This window comes from Perna viridis, chromosome 14 (assembly GCF_037379345.1).
Source record: "Perna viridis isolate PV_CMFRI_1.1 ecotype Kerala chromosome 14, ASM3737934v1, whole genome shotgun sequence".
Lineage (NCBI taxonomy): Eukaryota > Metazoa > Mollusca > Bivalvia > Mytilida > Mytilidae > Perna > Perna viridis.
This window is the reverse complement of record NC_142458.1, coordinates 1,224,372-1,246,029: the sequence shown is the minus strand read 5'-3', so window position 1 is coordinate 1,246,029 and position 21,658 is coordinate 1,224,372. Positions and strand designations below refer to the sequence as shown.

Here is a 21,658-nt window from a genome sequence, read left to right as displayed (position 1 = left end):
ACTATTATATTATATCAGCGTAATAAATAACAATTAAATCCTTGTCATTCAAATGACAAGTAATGCGTTGTTATATCTTGTTTGAAAAGACGTAAACAAAAATTCTGTTCATGGAGAGAATTACATAATCTGCACTCTATATTGTTTCAAAAGGTAAGAAAATTTTCAATATTTCTGGTAATTACGTAATGCTAAGCTAATTCCAATAATAATGAAAATAATGTAACATGCCTGCTGTCTTGGAAATGTTACTTGAAGTCATTTGAAGTTCGTCGTTTCTTTTTTTGTCCAAACACTCAATCAGAAAGGCCATTTCCATACTTGCACAAACAATGTGACCAATGTGGGGGTCTCAAAAAAAAAAAAAAAATGGCTTATGGGCTATTTTTTTCAAATCTTACCACAACAGTGCACCAAAGGGGGCTCTTACCATCGGAACCCCTCATTGATCTTCCACTGTAATAGGCTACAGGTATACACCTGTAATTATTCCCAAAATTTAAAAGAGCATTAAAGTGAGCCACTGAACGAGCTCATACATAAAAATATAATCAATTCATGTTGCATATTCAAGTGGCCAACAATTTTGAGAGAATCGAAAACAGTCATGACAAACAGGAAGAGCTCTACGCAATTAACTGGTAAGAAAGCTTACAAAGGTATCAACCATAATTTGAAATCGTATATAAAATTTCAAATCGTTCCACGGAAGATTTACCGACTCGAGTTGTATGCGAAAAAAACTGAGCCTAGCTAAATGCAATAAAACGAACATATAGTGGCTGAGTCAGAAATATTACACATCGTGTTTTATAACCAAACAAGTGGAAACTGCATTCTTAATTTCAAATCATTTTCATCAATAATTGCAGAGTTTTCCGCGACGAGAATTCATTGAAACATTTTCAAAAACCAGCAGAAAGCGATGAGTGAAACTGGAAGTTAATGGGCGTCAAGACCGAACGTTAACATAATACTTGGTAGGAAAATCATGTTTTAATAATTTCGTGCGAATTCGGGAAAAAAAATTGAGAAAAAAACAAGATGGAATTACCTTTTAAAATTTCTGGGTCATCCTGATCTTGATCGTTTGGCATTAAATAAAAATGAATTGATCAAGATAACATTACATTTGGAAACGGAGCGGGGCACCAGGTTCGAGTAATATTCAGAATCAGCTGGTTTACCATGGTATACTATACTGATACGACAGATACATTAGTATAAACAACTCAAGTGCTATAAAAACTGAATTTATTGAAAATACCGTTAAACCTATCCAAACCGAACCATGAAAACCAGATAGTTTTAAAAAAAGTCCTGTGAATCAACTTTAAATGTATTTTGAACATTTGTAAAACAAATGCACCCGTCTAAACCGAACCATCAATTAAAGTCCAAAAAGGTGAAGTTTGCTCAAGTTTTACTGTACTGGTATGCAAACTATAAAGTTTACACCGCTTATTATAGATGTACATGTAAGTCTGTTATTTTATTTTTTTTTGTATCTTCAGGTGAATATCAATCACGTGATAGCTATATGCAATGAGCAGTTTTGGCAACTCGATTGGAACATGAATAAAAACTTTAGAAAGGAAGTAGAAACTTTGTCGGATTGCCAATCCAGATCGATATAAACCGAAGTAAAGGGTCGGGATCCAAGTAAAAACAACAAATCTGATCTTGGTTCTTATCTGAGACATTCAGCAATCGCCACTGAGAACAGATTTATACAACACGAATTCCATAATAAGACAGAAAAGGAAAAGAAAAATGATATAGAAGAGGACACTGACGGAGAAGGGCCGATTGTTTTCTCACCTACAAGTTCTTTCAAAAAGGTATCTAAACATTTTTTTTCTAAATAAGAAACATGTCCTCCTTCGGCATATGAAATAAATTGTGCTCCTTCAATTTTAAAAACAGGATCGTCTCAATGCATGCATAATTATTGAATACTGTTACCTCTTTTTCCAGTTCGATAAAAGCGCATCATAAAACCAATCACTTCTTAAATGCATTCATTTTTATTTGAATTCAGGATCACATGAGCCAAAGGCAGACTTCTCTTTTGGGTAGCACCAACAGCTCAGATCTCGACAGAGTGTTAGGAGAGTATCTAGACGTGTTAGATAAGTGGCAACAAGAGGTTCACAATATCCGAATGGCTCATCATAAAGTATGGCGGGATAACCACGTCAGTGAACGAATTATCCAACACCGGGCCGGAAGTCGAGTTGAGTGCCAAACCCGCATTCTTTCTCAAGGGAAAGATACTGATGTCGACTTTATGTTTGAACTTGACGGTGTGCAAGTTAATTCTGACGACAATTGTCAAGGAATTTACTGGAAACCGAGTAAACTTTCGCCTGTTTTCGGTAAAGCCTATATAACAGAAAACTATCGCGAAACGTTGTGGGACAAACATGTCGATGTGTTTACAGACGATGCATTCGAGTGGGACAGCTCAGAGGGAGCGTATTTACTGATACCTGGTATATTTAAACAAAACGTTGTCGCGGCTAGTAAGTTTGAATTCTCTATAGACAAGAATGTTTCTCAAACTAGTCCATCTATTGCAGGGAAAGGTGTAATAAGCGATTATGATACTGTACCTTGTTTAAAACTCGCCAAATGGCCTGCTGTGACTCATTCGTGGTTGGATAGAGGTCCATCTTTTGGTGATTTTCTTATTAACACAGAATTTAAGAACTCCGTTATGGATTCCGTACCCTTGTTTCTAGTCCCCACGGGAAATCCAATGTCAACAGAAAAAGAAATGGAATTCAGACTCTCTTTCTCCATGGTTGAGATAAAAATATTTGACCGAATTCTTCCTGAAATGCGGAAGAGATATGGTATTGCCAAATATGTGTTCAAGAAACTCTTTAATATTGACTATTGCGACCTTTTAAGTTCGTATCACATAAAAACTCTATTTATGTGGCTGGCCGAAGAACTCACGATAAAAAGATGGCAATCTTTGTCACCACTTACTTTCATAAAACTTGTTCTTACTGAGATTGAAAGCTATACTATAAAAAGAAGTATAAAACATTATTTTGTAAAAGAGTGCGATATATTTCCTCATCATAAGTTCACAAGCGAAAAATGTGAATTGTACAGCGAACTTCTAAAAAATAAAGAAAACAATGTCGTAACTGCTGTAATTGAGTTATTGTATGCAGATCTAAATATATCATTTGATCAGCAAAACGCATTTTCAAGAGTAGAATCGGAACTTCGAACCCTTGCCTCACCAGATAAGATGGAGATTTACATCAGGGGATATTTAACTCGTTTGTTGAGCTTAATAACTTTTTCGTTGTTTGAAAACAAAATAAAGGGAACGTTGTTTAAAGCTGTTGAGAACATTTGCATTGTTCTTGAATCTTACAAAGATGACAAACATTTAACAAAAATAATAAATGTTATTAATGTATTCTTAGCAAGTGTTCAAACAAGAAACGAGGTAATATTGAGACTTATTCCATGTGAAAATACTGTGCAAGTCAACCAGGAAAATTTATGCATCACAGTTGTTTCTCATGCCGCATTTGAACTATATGCATCGGGAAACTTTCAAGGTGTAGAATCAATGCTCAAAGATTACAATGAAAGTACATACAAACAAGGCGGTATCGGTGTTTCGGTTACAAAACTTCACAAAATGTACGAACTAGATTTCCCACTTCGTTATGTTATACAAGAGCTCGAAAAACGCCATGACGAAAATTGTCCTCGATTTTACATCGATCCATATTTAATGATAAAACATCTAATGTTTCAGAGTCAGTTTAAAAAAAACAACGGAATTATGAAATCCGAAAGCATGCCCATTTTTCAAAACTATATATCAGAAATGGAGGATATAACTAATCAACTCTCGAATCGAGTTTCTTATATTGGAAAACTTTCATACAAATATTCAGGTGTATTTTTGTTGTATGGATATTTATCTATGTCGCAGGAGAGGAACTTCGGACTACATTTTACAGTGCCTGGACAAATTCTAAAGGATTCGTTCAATCAGAGATTGTATGCAAACAACTTTGACTTACGATGATCTTGTCAATCCTCAAAACATCAAATCAAGTTCCCACCAATTGGATAGGTCATCTAGGTAGTTACAGGGAGTGTAGTTCACAAGGGAGTGGCAGGGCCACCATCACCTAGGAACCACATATCATATATATTTCGGAAAGACGGACTTACTGACAGGGTGAAACCAATATACCCCCAAAACTTGGGGGATAATACTAATCAGGAATAATTTGGTTCGTATATAAAGCATGTAAAGGCGCGGATGTGAAGTAAAACATTTTATAATTGAAGTTTAAATAATACTCAGGGAGCAAATTAGTTCAATAAAAACAAAGCAATTGTGCACAAGCGTACATTTGTACTTATGAGTTGTTATTTCTGGTTTTGTTCTGATATTTTGAATATTTTCTTGGTCTAATCTTTGTCCCTGAATTATTTAATATTCAAGCAAATGCGCTAAACAAAGTGTCTATGGTTGTTATACATGTACCCTTTAAGGGACTTATAATTTAAATATTTTTAAAGGCAAAATTTAAGTATTGTACGTGCACAAATTTAGTGTGCAATTATTGGAAGATGGTTTAATATGCTAACAAGAAATTGAATTTTTTTTTAGGCATGCTAATGACAAGCAAGAAGAACACTAATTACCAATTTCATTGTTCATACCCGTTCCCTTCCGGTGCACCTGGTCCATGCACCCAGTTTTCATTAAAATCCTGGTTGCTCATTTACTTTTGTTGTTATGTGAGTATTATTTTTGTTATTTCATGTTCTTGCTCTCTTGTATGTGTCTATTTCTTTGTCTGGTCGTTGTCCAGGATCTTGTTCTTTTTTTGTAACAGTTCAAATCCTGGTTCCCTTGTCCTTACCTTTACAGTGAGATATACCATACTTATTTCAATCATCTATGAACATTTAATCGATAGAGTTGATCCTGCATTATACTGCGATAGACCTAGTACACTTAATTTAAATAAGCACAAATCTGCAGAGCGTAGGTGCAGTAACTACCAATATTAAAATTTACTGCTGAAACCCATCACCATCAGCTCTAAATCTGAACATACTAGCACAAAACCACCTAGGCAGTCAGTTTGTTAGAAACATAAAGTTTATCGGAAATCTGAAGGCCTAAATTAAAATCAGACACTAAAGTAACATCAAGCGATACCGCACCATGTAATGGAAAAAAGGGGATGGTAAAATTTTCAAAACTTGAAAACTACATATTTGATTTTGCTGAAAATTGAAATTAACCTGTATTTTTTTGTACCAAATAACTGTACAAAATTTCAATAGAATGCTTCACCGAGTGCAGCATGATATGACTGCAGTCAGTTGAACTCTGTTCACTAGGGGTTAGTGCGGACACAATATTAGGTTTTTTACACACTAAACATACAATCCATAATGGAAACAACAACTCAATTGAAAACAATACTACAAAATATTTTGAAATCTAATTTATGTATAAAGTTCTGCTTCATGGTGCATTCAAGGATCACTTTGTACCTCTTTATCTTAATATAGAGATGCGCCATGAATGCATGATATGCCGTCAGCTGATATACCAAACATTAAGCATACCTTTGTCCCTGTATGGTTCATTTTGGGATCATATTTGCTAGACCTACAAAGCCAGAGATTCTTCGAGCTTCAACACTTTAAACATTTATTGATGATTGACAGACCATGAAAAGAAAGGGAAAACCACTCACCCTTTCTTATGAAAAAAAGTGCAAAAATTAAAAATCTAAAATTCAAATTTTATAGAAACAAGAGGGAGCCTGTGACCATGGATATTAAGAATTTCTCAAAGTTTTCTGGCCTTGGCAGAAGCCTTTCTCAGATCGAGCGTAAAAATAGCAAAAGCCATAAAATTGAAAATGTAAAATCAAAATTTTATAGAAAACAAAAGGTAGCCTATGATCATAGATACAAAATATATCCTTAAGTTTTGTGGCATTTGCTGAAAGGATTTTTCAGTAATAGTGCGAAAACAGACCCCCCCCCCATCCCCCCTGATTTTCTAACAGCCCTAAAACTCGGTAACATAAATGTTTAATTAAAATGATCTTTATTCTATCAACATGGACAATTGCTTTATTAAAGTTTTATTTAAACAGCTTAAAGATGTTTTAGAGTTATGTATGATGTGTTGAGGACGGACGGATGGATGGACAGCAATATACTTTAAAACTTGACAGAGAAAGCTTGCTAACCATACTTCTTAAAGCGCTTGAATTTGATTGTCACAAGTTATCCAATATTTTTTTTCAAAATTGCACCAAATATAAAAGAGACCATTTTTTGGGGCGTGGCCCCTTTTGGCCCTTTATAACTTGAAAACTGTACGAGATATCTAAAATCTAATTCAAAACAAGAGGCTCCCATGAGCCTGAATCGCCCAGTTGGTTAAATTTTGCCTTTCAAAGGCAATAAATTTAACAAGAAGCTGGCCAACAATTTTGACTCAAGAAGTCTTTGGTAGGGCTTATCATAAGGATCATTTCAACAACTGAAAGTTTCTTTAAATCTATCATAGTTTTCAAGATCATTTTTCCCCTTTCAAGGGCAATAACTCTTACAAGGAGTCATCAGACAAATTTTATCCCTGAAGACTTTTGTAGTCCTTATAATAAGGATCATTCAGCTATTGAAAGAATTTGGCTAAACTCAACTGTTTTCGAGATATATGAGAAAAACTACTGTCTGACCCATATGTTCTATTTTTAGTAACAGCTGCCTTTTTTTTACTGATAAAAAATCCCCACTCCAGTTTTATGCAGGATACACCAAGGAACATTTGTACTAAGTTTGATTCAAATTGATCAAATAATGTCAGAGGAGAAGATTTTTGAAAGAAATAACATTAAAAATCGCAAAAATCGTTATAAAAAGGGCAATATCTCCAACATGACTCAACAGTTTAAAACCAAAATTTGACCAGAGATTGATCTCATCATACTGAACACTTTTACCCAAGTCAGAACTTAGCTAATTCTAATGGTTTTGGAGATATATGCAAAAATCTGCAATCTGACCCCTATATTCTATTTTTAGTAATGACGGCCATGTTTTTCGACGAATCAAAAATCCCCACATCAGTTGTATGAAGGATACCCTAAGGAACATTCATACGAAGTTTGGTTTCAATTGGTCAAGTAGTTTCAGAGGAGAAGATTTTTTAAAGAAATAACATTAAAAATAGCAAAAGTCGTTGAAAAAGCGCAATAACTCTAACATGGCTTGACGGATTAAATCCAAAATTTGACCAGAGATAGATCTCATCATGCTGAACACTTTTACACAGTCAGATTTTAACGGTTTTGGAGTTATATGTAAAAAACTACTGTCCTACCCCTATGTTTTATTTGTAGCAAAGGCTGCCATGTTTTTCAAGGAATCAAAAATCACAAAATCAGTTCTATGCAGGATACCCCAAGGAACATTTATACCAAGTTTGGTTCTAATCAGTCGAGTAGTTCCAGAGGAGAAGAGATTTGTATAATTGTTAACGACGACGACGGCAGACAACGACGACGGCGGACGACGACAGACAATGACAGAAGCCAAGTGATGGCAATAGCTCACATGGCCTTTGGCCAGGTAAGCTAAAAATCAGGCAGTGATTTTCGTAAGGAATCTAATAAAAAGTTCATTTTATGGAGTGGCCAAACTTATTCCTCCATAGATTGACAATGCTAAATGCTCTTTACAATCTGTTTATCATTCTAAATAACAAATGAAACAAATTAAAAAAACAAAAGATTGTCATAATTGGATGAAAAGTAGACCTTCTGCAATTTTTGTGGTCGTATAAAAAATTCATTGATTCAATCTCAACATGCTCAAGTTATCACCTTGAAAACATTGGGGACAGACAGATGGACAATCTGCAACTTTTTAATGGGTTTCACAAGAACCCTCACCATTTAATGTGGTAGGTATAAAAATATATCTGCTTGTAGTCAAAACATAATTTTAATATTTACCATTAGATTTTTTTGGCCGTCTGTCCAAAGGAAAGTTTGTTCCTACCTACCTACCAATGCTCTGAGCTTTGAGTCAGCAAGGAAGATCATCAAACAAATATATTAACTTTGGCTGTATATGGAACATTTAAGAAAGTTAATTCCAGAGTAAAAATAACAATACTGAATATGTTTCTATTTATTATTACAGAATTCTATGTTTCAAATGAGCTAGACACACATCAGTTCACAATGTACTCAAATAATCATATTCAAATAGAACAGTTGGACAAATATACATCTGTCTACAATGTACTCAAATAATCGCATTCAAATAGAACAGTTGAACAAATACACATCTGTCTACAATGTACTCAAATAATCGCATTCAAATAGAACAGTTGGACAAATATACATCTGTCTAAAATATACTCAAATAATCGCATTCAAATAGAACAGTTGGACAAATACACATCTGTCTACAATGTACTCAAATAATCACATTCAAATAGAACAGTTGGACAAATACACATCTGTCTACTATGTACTTGAATAGAACAGTTTGCCAGATACACATCTGTCTACAATGTACTCAAATAGTCAGACACACATCTGTCTACCATGTACTCAAATAGAACAGTTGGACAAATACACATCTGTCTACAATGTACTCAAATAATCACATTCAAATAGAACAGTTGGACAAATACACATCTGTCTACAATGTACTCAAATAGTCAGACACACATCTGTCTACCATGTACTCAAATAGAACAGTTGGTCAGACACACATCTGTCTACAATGTACTCAAATAATAACATTCAAGTAATGTGAGTTACTACAAAACACAGCCACAAAATCAACATTCAAACAAAAAATATCAATTAACATGAGTGAGTACTGTCAGTTTTAAAGTACACTCATGCTTTGAAGTAACAAAAATCATAAAGTGTTTAAGATTCACCACTTTGCACGTGTCACTCCTGATAATTTGTTATACTCGGCTAACAATCGCCATGGCATTCTACCCATTCTCCATCTCCGCAGCCTCCCTTTGGCTTTACCTGTGACAATGCATCTTGGGTAGGTATGAGTTACAGAGCTTCTTCGTGGAAGAGCATGAATTTCGGCACTGGCTATTTCCTATAAAATATGATGATCAGACTTAAAGCAACAACTTACATGATACAGAATATTTAGTGTAGTGCATAATGCAATAAAGGGTTATAGAATGATTTTCTCAATATTATTCATGTATTATGTCCAAAGATACTCATATTGGGTCAAAGATAGTCATATTGGGTCAAGGATAGTTATATTAGGTCAGGGATAGTCATATTGGGTCAGGGATAGTCATATTGGGTCAAAGATAGTCATATTGGGTAAGGGATAGTCATACTGGGTCAGGGATAGTCATATTGGGTCAAAGATAGTCATATTGGGTCAAAAATAGTCATATTGGGTCAGGGATAGTCATATTGGGTCAGGGATAGTCATATTGAGTCAAAGATAGTCATATTGGGTCAAGGATAGTTATATTGGGTCAGGGATAGTCATATTGGGTCAGGGATAGTCATATTGGGTCAAGGATAGTCATATTGGGTCAGGGATAGTCATATTGGGTCAAAGATAGTCAAATTGGGTCAAAAATAGTCATATTGGGTCAGGGATAGTCATATTGGGTCAGGGATAGTCATATTGAGTCAAAGATAGTCATATTGGGTCAAGGATAGTTATATTGGGTCAGGGATAGTCATATTGGGTCAGGGATAGTCATATTGGGTCAAGGATAGTTATATTGGGTCAGGGATAGTCATATTGGGTCAATGATAGTTATATTGGGTCAAGGATAGTTATATTGGGTCAAAGATAGTCATATTGGGTCAGTGATAGTCATATTGGGTCAGGGATAGTCATATTGGGTCAAAATAGTCATATTGGGTCAGGGATAGTCATATTGGGTCAGGGATAGTCATATTGGGTCAAGGATAGTTATATTGGGTCAGGGATAGTCATATTGGGTCAAGGATAGTTATATTGGGTCAGGGATAGTCATATTGGGTCAAAGATAGTCATATTGGGTCAGGGATAGTCATATTGGGTCAAAGATAGTCATATTGGGTCAAGGATAGTCATATTGGGTCAGGGATAGTCATATTGGGTCAAGGATAGTTATATTGGGTCAGGGATAATCATATTGGGTCAGGGATAGTCATATTGAGTCAAAGATAGTCATATTGGGTCAAGGATAGCTTTTTGAGGACTGAGGCAGTGCTTAGGCCCAATAAATTTTGTCTGGGGATGTAATACAGGGCCAATCAAAAAAAATAAATCTCCACAAAGAGCAGCCAGATAGACCTGCAGAGGTCGAAATCTTGAACAGATTGGGTAAATATGGACATAAAGTTCAAGCTTGATACAACGCCTAATTTAAAGTGATGAAATATTTGACACAAAAATGACAATAAGCTTACATTAATACCAATAAATAAATAAATATAACAAACTCTCAACGAATAATTGCTTTGAAGTGTTTTGAAAATATTGTGCAATTATGAAGAAAAAAAACAAAAAACCTTGAACATTGAAAATCAGAAATAAATTACAATAGAAGAGGAAACTAACATCTATGGTGATAAACTTTTTTACAATGTTTCATAAAAATGGGTGCAATGAGTTATAGTCCAAAACAGAGAAATACCCCTTCTTTTTGAATGAAGCATCTTAAGGAGGTAGACCTAGGGTAGGGGACATAACTCATGAAATCAGTGATATGTTCGTATCATATTCAATTTCACCAAAGCTAGCAAGCTTTCATTTGACACTGAATGAAATCAATCCAAATTTCTTTGATGCGTACATAACATTGATATAAAATGCTGAATACAAACGTTCCAATGATTTGTATGAGTTGTGTCCCTTACCATAGGTCTACCTCCTTAACTCAAAATCATATCATCTAAAATTAACAAAAATTGAAAGGAAGTTTACATCAATATAAATAAATAATTCACTTAAGTTTCATTATCACAAGGGTTTTTGAGTTAAAGTCATAACATAAAATCATCCCATTTTTGTATGAGTTGCATGTAAGTCCCATAACTCAATAAAGTAAAAGTAGAAATTCATAAAAATTGAATGGAAGCTCACATCAATCAAAAGAACCAATTCGCTTAAGTTTAAAAAAAAAATTGATGGCAGCATTTTGGAGTTATTGTGTGAAGTGTGAACAACTGGTATATCATAATACAAGTACATCCAGACTGGCATTTAATAAATGAAAACCAAAAGAAATACAACTCAACAAAGTTTCACAAACATTGGTGACAGCTGGATATAATACATTCTTTCAAATTACAGGGGTCCAAAGTAGTGTTGGTCAGAGGTCCTGGACTGTCAATTTCTGACCTAAGACCTGTGAAAACATGCTGGATAATTGGAAATAAGGTGAAGCCATAAAATCTGAATGACCTAAGGTCACCCTAAGCCAAAAAAAGATATGGTAAATGGAAAGAGTCCAGGCTCTGATGGTTTTACTGCAGATTTTTACAAATTCTTTTGGAAATATATTGGTCCATTTCTTTTTCGTTCTCTGAAATTCGGATATGAATCAAGAACTTTTTCAGATTTTCAATTTCAGGGAATTATTACTTGCATTCTAAAAGATGGTAAAGACAGACGTTTTATGGGCAATTGGAGACCTATTAGTTTATTAAACACTGATATAAAAATAGCTTCCTCTGTAATTGCTTATAGAATGAAATCTGTATTACCATCTATTATTAGTGATACTCAAAAGGGATTTATTAAAAACAGATTTATAGGTGAGAATACTCGATTGTTGTATGATTTAATGCATTATCTTGAACAGCATGACAAAACCGGTTTATTATTACTTGTGGATTTTGAAAAAGCATTTGATTCGATTGAATTGGAGTTTTTGAACAAAGCACTTAAAAGTTTCAATTTTGGTCCATCTGTTTCTAAGTGGCTGGAAATTTTCTATTTGAAGGCCAGAAGTTGTGTTATAAATAATGGTCATATGTGAGACTTTTTCAGTCTTGAGAGAGGCTTTCACCTTATTTATTTATTATTGGAGTGGAATTACTTGCTGTGAAGTTAAAGGCTAATAAGAATATTTAATGCATTGAAATTAAAGATAATGATACATTATTAAGTCAGTATGCTGATGACACTTTTCTTGTTCTGGATGGTAGTGAAGTTTCATTGAAAGATACACTTGATTGTTTTGAGTCTTTTTATAAGGTATCTGGTTTAAAGATGAACACTTCCAAGACAAACGCTGTTTGGGTCGGAAATAAAAATTATTCAGATCTCAGATCTCGTTCTTTGCCCGGATAAACATCGTCACTGGATACACTCAAATTTTAGAGTATTAGGAATTGATTTTTCTCTTGATCTTAATCGTATGTTAGATCTAAATTTTTCAAAAAAAAATTAAGGAAGTATCTGCTATATTGAAGAGCTGGCAACACAGAAAACTTACATTATTGGGTAAAATTACTGTAATTAAAACTCTAGCACTGCCAAAATTAATACATCTTTTAAGTTCACTGCCTAACTTACCTCAGTCAAAGTTAAACGAGTTTTACAGTTTTATATGGGATGGGAAACCTGATAAGATCAAACGGACCACTTTGATTGGTGATATAGCACAAGGGGGATTGAAGATGATACACCTGTAGTCTTTTAATAATAATATTTAAGTTAGTTGGATAAAAAGGCTGATTAACAATTTGGATGGGGATTGGCAAAAATTACTTTTATATCATGATCTAAAAAACTATGGCAGTGATAGAGTTTTAAACCTCCAGAAAGAAAAACTAAAAGAAATAATGGATGTATTAACAAATCCATTCTGGAAAGATGTATTTGACAGTATGTATTTGGCAAAACCACATACAAAAGTTTGTATTAAAAACATTTTATCGTTAGATATTCTCAATTTTGTAGATATGTGTGATTCTCCTTTTTATATTAAATGGAAACAATATGGTGTACAATATTGATCTAATTGATCCTCAGAACAAGAATTTTTGTACATTTCAACAAATGAAACAGAAGATTAATACAAACAATTTTGTCAAATATTATAGTCTGATCTCAAATGTTCCAAAATGTTTTAAAGATCACATAAAAGAAAATACTGCAAATGTTAGTCAAGTATCATTTAACCCTGTTGACAATTTTTTTCAAAGGATTGTTACCAGCACAAAAGTGAAGTTTATATACAATGATTTTATAGACAATGTTGTTCAGTTACCCACTGAAAAAGTTTTGAAAAGGGAAGACTTACTTAGCTGTGATATTGTTAACTGGTCTAAATATTTTATTATTTTAAACAAAGCATGTAAGAATTATTATTTACGAAATTTTCAGTTCAAATTGTTACGTAGAATTATTCCAACAAATTCTTTCCTTTTCAAAATAAAATTGACAAACACAAACTTGTGTACTTTTTGTAATTCACAAGAGGAAACATTAGAACATTTGTTCTTTGATTGTCCAGAGGTTTTTCAATTTTGGACAGCTTTTACTCAACAGCTGAGGTTATATTATGCAGATTTTGTTTTTGATAAAGAGAAAGTATCACTTGGATTTAAGTATGAAATTTTGTTCATTAATTTATTATTTATAATTGCTAAAAATTACATTTACAAGTGTAAATTAAATGAACAAAAACCAAACATTACTGATCTAAAGTATAAGATCAAGAGTTATCATTCAATGGAACTATATGTAGCAAAGAAAAATAATAAAGTTCCGGTAGTGGAAAGATTCTGGGCCCCTTTGCAATACATTTTTCCTAATTAATGTCTGTATCACATGTATTATTATAATTGTTATTACTGTTATCATTATAACGATTACTATTATTTTCTGTTGGTCATGATATTAAATTAAGAGCATATCTACTATCAGTAAATTTCGATTTGCTACATGTATGATAGAGTGAATGCAAGTGTGAGTGAGTCAGATTTTAATATTACATACCATATCTTATTTCTTTCAATTATAAAGATATTCCTCCAAATGCATAAATAGGGCACATCAGTGAAACTCTGATTTCAAACCACATTTCATTCACTGCCTGATTCTTACATAAACTGACACTCACCTGTAATTCCTTTGGTAAAATGTTATTTTTTCTCAGAACATTCAGCCTTTGTCGTAGTGGTCCATACTGCTTCACAAGGAGTCGATGGTTATAGTCCCGATTCGTTGGCCAATTCAACAAAGGTTTTTGATGGTTATTTTTAGTTTCATTCGAGCTACAACGAACTGGAATACAGGAAGCTGAGGATTCTGTGCTTGGCTTTAACAAAACTTTAGAATTCTGCAATAACAAAATTATTTGAAGTACTACAAATTACCAACAGTAAATGTACAATTAGTAAGAGAAATCTTGTAATCAATAATAGCATTGGAGGTGAATCTGTTTCTCACATGAAATATGTTAATAACTCAGAAATGTAAAATGGAGTGATACTCTCCCATAAATTTAATCATTGCCTGGTGGTTAAACAGTCAAGTTCTCACAGCATGAATTTTGATTTCTCCACTTTAGAAGAGTCACAGTGTCTCCATCCAAAACAGTGGATTCATCATTTGAAAACACTAACAGGCTTTCTTCTCTAAATAAATCAAGGACATAATGTCATATATATATATGTACATGTACATGTATCAGCATGCCCACTATTTTTTTGCATTTTGGGGGTTCATGCACCCTCTGACTTACAAAGATTTTTATGGGTACAAATGATTTGTAATCATAATTTAATCCAACTTATCAGTGTTCTAGGATTTTTCAGAAATTGAGTTTGTTTGTTTGTTGGGGTTTAACGTCCGAGCAGCAATATTTCAGCTATATTCAGACGATGAACATGAAATGGATGATAAAATGAACATGAAATGAAAAAAAGAAAGGATGGGTCACAAGGATAATAGGGTTGACAAATTTTGATTGCCACTGGAAAAAGGGGGGATGGGTAAGGTCGCGCAATTTAGCCTCCTGTGGCGGAGTGCAAAGGTTCCTACTCCTATCGAATACCACAGCAGGGTTCTTTAACGTGCGAGGAACGTGGCATCTTTCCAAACACGGTGCACCACTATGGTTTGCGGTCAGGTTTTCCGTATTATAGCCTGACAACCCCAGCATGTAACACGCCAGGGGTACCCCATTCCACCACCTGGGGCACACATCCCAGTTGCTCTGTGGGCAGAGTGCCTAGCCCCCGGCTAGGTTTCTGAGCACTATTTAGTCGCCTTATACGACAAGCTTAGCGCTGCTGCAGGCCTATTCTTTTAAATTGAGGTTTCCTCGGGAAAAATCCATATAAAATCAACTTCCCCACAGTCAATGACTGTTTTCCTAACAAAACAAATCCTTACAGCATATGAAGTTTTCAACTTGCCACAGGAAAGTATCACTAAGTACCTAACTTTCCCTGTCCCAAATTTCACTTGTCCCTGATAACAGGAAATAGGAATCCTAGAACACTGCTTATAATTCACTTTGACTTTTGATGTTCCAACTATTGATTCATTTCGTTTTGACAATAAACAAAACGGAAGACAAAAAATTCTCAGATTAAAATAAAATAAAGATATAGTTATTGTAAATGCATGAACGTTTTGACCTCAAGAATTGTGTGCGATTTTTATTGTATGCAAAAAAAACATACTTTACTTTCAGTACACTTTTGGGCATGTTGTATATGTCCCTGTTTACATACAAATATACAATTTTTAAATCTGCAATGAAAACACTATTTCAATTACATGTATGTACAGAGAATATTTTTTTTGACACAAAGGAGCCACTATTTTCCTCCACAGTTTTCAGTAAGAGAAGAAAATGAAACTCATGCTGTCCCACACTCATTCAAGCATACATGTACAATGTAACACACTATACATAATTAGGTTCATCCAGCCAAGAATTTACAGGTCAAACGGATTAACAGTTTTTGTTAACAATTTAACACAATATTATGATGTCAGTATTGAACATGTGACACTACGATTTGCTCTGACTGATTGGGGGTATGAACTTCAGGATTTCACCATCTATAGATTTGGATGTATGTATTTAGACAGTATCTTCCACATTAAAAACCAAAGCCTAAAAAAAAACTGAAACAAATTAAGCTAACAGTTTGATTTCTCAAACTGTGACATGGAGTTATCCATCTTTAAATGTTCCATAACAAGCTCTCTTTTCACACATATCAATTAATTGCTTTTTTGATAGTTTAAAATTAATATCTTTGTAATTACTATACCCTTTTAGGGCCATTTGATTAGGTAATAAACATATTTGTTTTGTATTTGAGTGACTATACCCCGGTAGTCGGTACACAACTCTCAGATTGATACAGGGGTATGAACATCAGGATTTCACTTGACGTATGACTCAAGATAACTTGTTATAGTCTATGAAGAACTTTCAGACTGAATTGGGGGAATCATCACACTTCTGTAATGATTTACTCGCTGTATTTTGATACTTTTAAAATTAAATTGTAAGGAATGACTGTTATATTTTTTTCGGTCTAATAATAATAACCTCAATGCCTGTGGTGCCCACTTGAAAATAACGTGCTATGCGGGTTGTTTAGTGTACACCACGTGATTGAGGTTATTTCTTCATAAAAATATAAGAGTCTTGATGAGGGCAGCATGATGCTAGAAGATAAAGGCTTTCAACCTGAAACTCTTGAGAATCTTTTGAAATGCAGTACTTTGTACTCCAACATTGTGTTCTGAACCCAACCCAGCATACAAGTAATATGCATCTGTATCTAAATGAGGTTACAAGGTTCAGAGAAAATTCTGACCACTTACAGCATGGGATATAATAAGGAGGGATGATAGGGATGGAGTACAAGTGACATCCTATATGCAAATACACTGAAACATGAATATTTCAAAATCATTTTGTTAAAAGTGACGTAATTTAGAATTGATGAATGCAGTTAGGAAAAATTGTTTGAACTTCCACAGCATTTGTTGTTGCTCTCCTCACATATACATGAATACATTGGTAGATATGTAAGCAATACGAAACAACTGTGGTGCATTATCAAATCAAATCATCATTTCCGACCATCAAGGCACTTCCAGATCAAGAACGTGAAGCTAGGTGACAATAATATGCTTATGGTAAACTTACATGTACATAAAACCCTGAATGCTATTTCAAAATCCTTTGCTGCTATCTTTATTCATAAACTGTTTTTTCTTAAATGAGATTCCGAACAGATATTCAAAAGCATTTTAAATACAGTGTAACCTCAGTAGCTCTAACACCAAGTGACTTTTTAAATAGTGAAACCTCAGTAGCTCTAACTCCAAGTGGGAGTTTGAGAAATTTCCGTATTTTTGTTGTTGGTGGTTTGATTTGACTTTATTGCATGGTAACTTCCCATGGAGTTTTGTTGTTGGTGGTTTGATTTGACTTTATTGTTATGGTAACTTCCCATGGAGTTTTGTTGTTGGTGGTTTGATCTGACTTTATCGTTATGGTAACTTCCCACAGAGTTTTGTTGTTGGTGGTTTGATCTGACTTTATTGTTATGGTAACTTCCCACGGAGTTTTGTTGTTGGTGGTTTGATCTGACTTTATCGTTATGGTAACTTCCCACGGAGTTTTGTTGTTGGTGGTTTGATCTGACTTTATCGTTATGGTAACTTCCCATGGAATTTTTCATTCCATTTCAGAAGGTTTCGATGATTTGTAGACATTAGGAAAATGCTGTGTTTCCTTAAAAAGCTCTCAGATTATACTCCAGAAATTTTTTTTGGATCCACTACTGCCAGGAGTTCTGATCATTTTATATGTGGGTCTTTAAAATGTTTAGTGTAGCAGGTGTTTGGACTACATTCTAAAGCTTCAATATATAAAGATGCAGCATTTTGCATCGACAAAAGTTTCTAAAGTGGTCACAATGATAAATTTCAAACAAATTTTTGTACATTAAAGAACAATTTACACTCACTCAATAACAATAGAAAAATTTTGATTTTTGGGAGATGAACTTGGTAGTTCAGAGTGGCCTCAGGTAAATAAAAATTCCATCAACTAGCAGGCCTTTCATTAAGAGGCTGTACCAGGTACTTTTACCCTTCTAACCTACTGAAAGGTACCTCCAGAATTTTAGAATTCCGTACATTTTTATTCAACAAAATGGTGAGAAGTACATGTAGCTTCTAAAAAACCAGAGGTACCTGTATTAAATGTGGCAGGACGGCCTACCTGCGTTGTAATAGGTAGTGAGATTTAAATAGCCAGTTAATTGACTTGGCTAAAGGATTAATTTTTTAGCCGAATCGGTTTGTTGCTGGCTTGTCACCGAGTGGTCTAGGGTTTGATCCTCGGTGGCGGAGTATCATTTTGTGAGTCAAATAATGCTCTTCCGTTACATAATCAAATTAAAGTGTTACATCACACCGAAATGAGAATAATTTCGGTGTGATGTAACGGTAACAGTTGAATAAGGATTATTGAATCATAATCCTAATTAAACTCAGCAAAAAGATAAATGGCAAAATTAGTCCATCATGCTTCTCTTACACTTAGGCCAATACCATCCTCATATTAATATTGATACATGTGAAGTATAATTCATGTAAAAAGTACCCACAACAACACTTTGTTTTGATATATGACTTTGAGTGGCTTGAGCTAGTCCAAATAATTAAGCCATCTTGGGATTTAGTTTTGTTTGGTCGCTTTCCTGAGGCAAAATAGTCAGACTGAAAAAATGTCTCAGTGACTGTAATGATTATCTGGCCTAGTCTAAGCTTGAGACAATTCATTTGGGTGACTTGAAAGACCGAAATGTGTGTCAATGACCAAAATACATCTGTACATGTGGAATGACCAAAAGACACTTCAAAATATTAATTATATGCAAATTTATTCTCTTTTAAATGATATTTTTGATATTACATTATTTACAAAATAAAATTCTTTAAATATTTTGTAAATAATCAGCATTTTGAAGTGAGTACGAAAATTAAGCATGATGAACTTAATGTGCCAGATTTGACTTAACATAAAAGAAGGCTCACATACGCATTTTTATAATATTAAATTTGATAAAATACAAAATATAATTATCATCTATCCCCAAATGTGTTCATTCTTGGACCACAGAAGTGGAGCTCTCTCACCACATCACAGCAATGACTGTAAATCTAGGCACCTCTCCGTTAGTACTGGGATGTCAATTTCATTTTTCCCCTTTTAAAGAGTTATCATGGGAACCAAGAGTTATTATATTAACATACTGCTAAATATTTTTTTTTATTATCATTATTATTTAATTTAAAACTAAACTGTATATCAAATTAAAGTTTGTTTTTGTCTAAAAAAAAAATGTCTCCCCCTGTCCACTCCCACAAACTGTTCTGAACAAAAATGAAAGCTATGCAAGTAAAAAAATAGTTTCCTAATTTTAGATTATTTACAGTACAAATTTCTATCTGTAAGTTTTATCATAATATAGTTCTTAGATATAGCAAAGGCCTCTTAACAATTATTATATAATACAAGAATAATTTTTTTAATGAAGTTGTTGAAATTTCCTGATAATATGCACAATTACATATGATGTTCCTGCTACATACCATGTTTCCTAAAATTTGGTTAAATAATTTCAGAAGATGTATGAGGATTTATGGCAGATTTCTAAATTCAAAGAGGCATAACCCTTACAAAAAAGGGGGACAAAATCTCCTGGTAATAAGCACAACTACATATGATGTTCTTGCTACATACCACGTTTTGTAAAATTTGGATCAATAGATTAAGAGGAGTTGCACTGACATGGTAATTTATGAGGATTTATGGCAGACTTCTAAATTCAAAGGGGCATAACTCTTACAAAAAAGGGGATCCAAATTTCCTGGTAATATGCACAACTACATATGATGTTCTTGCAGTCATACCACATTTCATAAAATTCAATTCAATAGTTTTAAGAGGAGTCGCACTGACAAGGTAATTTACTAGGATTTTTGGCAAATTTCTAAGTTCAAATGGGCATACATGTAACTCCTACAAAAATCAGGGGATCAAATTTCTCATGAATAAATACATGTAAAATGAATACATTTATCTACTTTTTGTGTAGTTACACTTTATAGGAGATCAGAAATATACTCGGATTCCTGGGTCATAGTTTCCGTTCTATTTACCGAAACATTGGTTAATTAAAATATTTGGGTAAAACAGGAAATAAAATACAAATATACTTAATTTCTTATTTCTGTGTCTTTCAGGACTAAAATGATTTATTGTGTTTTCCTTTCTATCTTTAACATTTCTTTGTATGTGCTTGTACATGTATGTGTGTATGTATAATGTCAAAACGTAATCTATTAAGATCTTTGCATTGCTTAAAAAATGTATGTGTTGCATGCTATCATGAATGCTATCTTTTCATATTAAATGATATCTTTAACTTGAACATTCTTTTAAAACACGCCATTTACAAGACTTTTACACCCGTGTCCACCCTGAAATTACATGTTAAATATTTTTATCTCTCTTAGTCTTACTATGTTAGTATGTATTTCTTCTTGCAGGTGTATGCAGGCGTTTTTAAGTATGACCCAATGATTGGCATTTTATAATGAGTAAATATTTAAGAAACCAAGATTGGTCATTACAGAAATACATATTTTTTAAACTTTACTCTTTAGCTTCAATCTATAACCTTGGTTCCCTTGATTACTCCGTCATTTCTTTAATTTAAAACCTATTCTTACAACATATTTTAAAACTTTATATAATACAATCGAAATATTTTATCTTTATTTTAGGTTCCCCAGTTCGGCAGTTGTCATGTGAAGAACTTCAAGAAGTCAATCCTGTAACATTACAATTTTGTAATGAAATGAATAGAACTTAGTTAGAAGCAGTGTTTCATTTTCAATTGAAAAGTCACATTTTCATTAATAATATACTTTGTAATTAAACTTTAGATGTGTCTCTTGGTCAACCTACGTATATTTTGGTCGTAGTTTGAGAAATCCCAGGTATTTATAATAATTCGTATTTCGAGCTACCGCAATTCAGTTGATCAAATCCAAAATCTACATTTTAAATCTGTAAAAATTATTACGTACTGAAATGAAATTCGGATACAAAAAATACATCTTAAAACGTGAAAAGCAAACAGTTACTTAATGCTAACAAGTTTGATCTCATAACTTCTATGAAAAGGCCGGCAAAGAGAATTTCGTAATAAAACTGAAATGTGATTCACCATGGAGGCTGCCATCTTGAAAAATATTTAATAATGTATAAAAATATAGAATAAAAATCCAGTAAATCTTCTCTTTAAAAATATCAAAGAACTATTAACTCTTTATCTTAAATCAATATAGGAATTTGTCAGTTCATTTTTCGTACACAATAACTCGAGTGAACTTAAGAAGTATACGACAATATTATCAGTTAGTTTTGCAATTTTTACGCCTTTTACGGAAATTTGCCTCACACCGGATATAACCAAACCTGTTCCCCAGCTCCGTGACATGCTTGAATTTTACACTTAATTTTATCCCTTTTTCAAACACCACAAAGATCAATTCTATTCTG

The 21,658-nt window shown here is 33.5% G+C and overlaps 2 protein-coding genes across 4 annotated transcripts; one reads left to right on the top strand and one right to left on the bottom strand.

Moving 5' to 3' along the window:
- LOC148597680 (cyclic GMP-AMP synthase-like receptor 2) lies at positions 1–4,397 on the top strand. 2 transcript variants are annotated; one of them, XM_088560171.1, is made up of 4 exons: positions 7–153; positions 873–980; positions 1,515–1,841; positions 2,042–4,397. In XM_088560171.1, exon 4 carries the CDS (start codon positions 2,048–2,050, stop codon positions 4,064–4,066), a length of 2,019 nt encoding a protein of 672 aa, XP_088416297.1. In that variant the 5' UTR covers positions 7–153; positions 873–980; positions 1,515–1,841; positions 2,042–2,047; the 3' UTR covers positions 4,067–4,397. The 2 variants fall into 2 exon arrangements, with proteins under 2 accessions (XP_088416298.1, XP_088416297.1); XM_088560172.1 differs by lacking the exon at positions 873–980 and having other exon boundaries at positions 1–153.
- Positions 4,398–8,205: 3,808 nt separating this feature from the next.
- On the bottom strand, positions 8,206–21,391 carry LOC148597679 (small ribosomal subunit protein uS14m-like). 2 transcript variants are annotated; one of them, XM_088560177.1, is made up of 3 exons: positions 21,252–21,391; positions 14,162–14,380; positions 8,206–9,165 (listed from the first exon to the last, which is right to left on the bottom strand). In XM_088560177.1, the coding sequence occupies exons 1-3, from the start codon at positions 21,336–21,338 to the stop codon at positions 8,983–8,985; spliced, it is 489 nt and encodes a 162-aa protein (XP_088416303.1). In that variant the 5' UTR covers positions 21,339–21,391; the 3' UTR covers positions 8,206–8,982. The 2 variants fall into 2 exon arrangements, with proteins under 2 accessions (XP_088416303.1, XP_088416304.1); XM_088560178.1 differs by having other exon boundaries at positions 21,184–21,324.
- Positions 21,392–21,658: the final 267 nt, after the last annotated feature.

Bases quoted from the DNA above. Each gene is read 5' to 3' on its own strand.
- LOC148597680 (XM_088560172.1), top strand. From the start codon at position 2,048: ATGAGCCAAAGGCAGACTTCTCTTTTGGGTAGCACCAACAGCTCAGAT.
- LOC148597679 (XM_088560177.1), bottom strand. From the start codon at position 21,338: ATGGCAGCCTCCATGGTGAATCACATTTCAGTTTTATTACGAAATTCT. The intron at 14,381-21,251 runs GTTAGCATTAAG...TTGTTATTGCAG, and splicing joins GAAGTTATGAGATCAAACTT to AATTCTAAAGTTTTGTTAAA. The intron at 9,166-14,161 runs GTGAGTGTCAGT...CATATTTTATAG, and splicing joins TTTTACCAAAGGAATTACAG to GAAATAGCCAGTGCCGAAAT.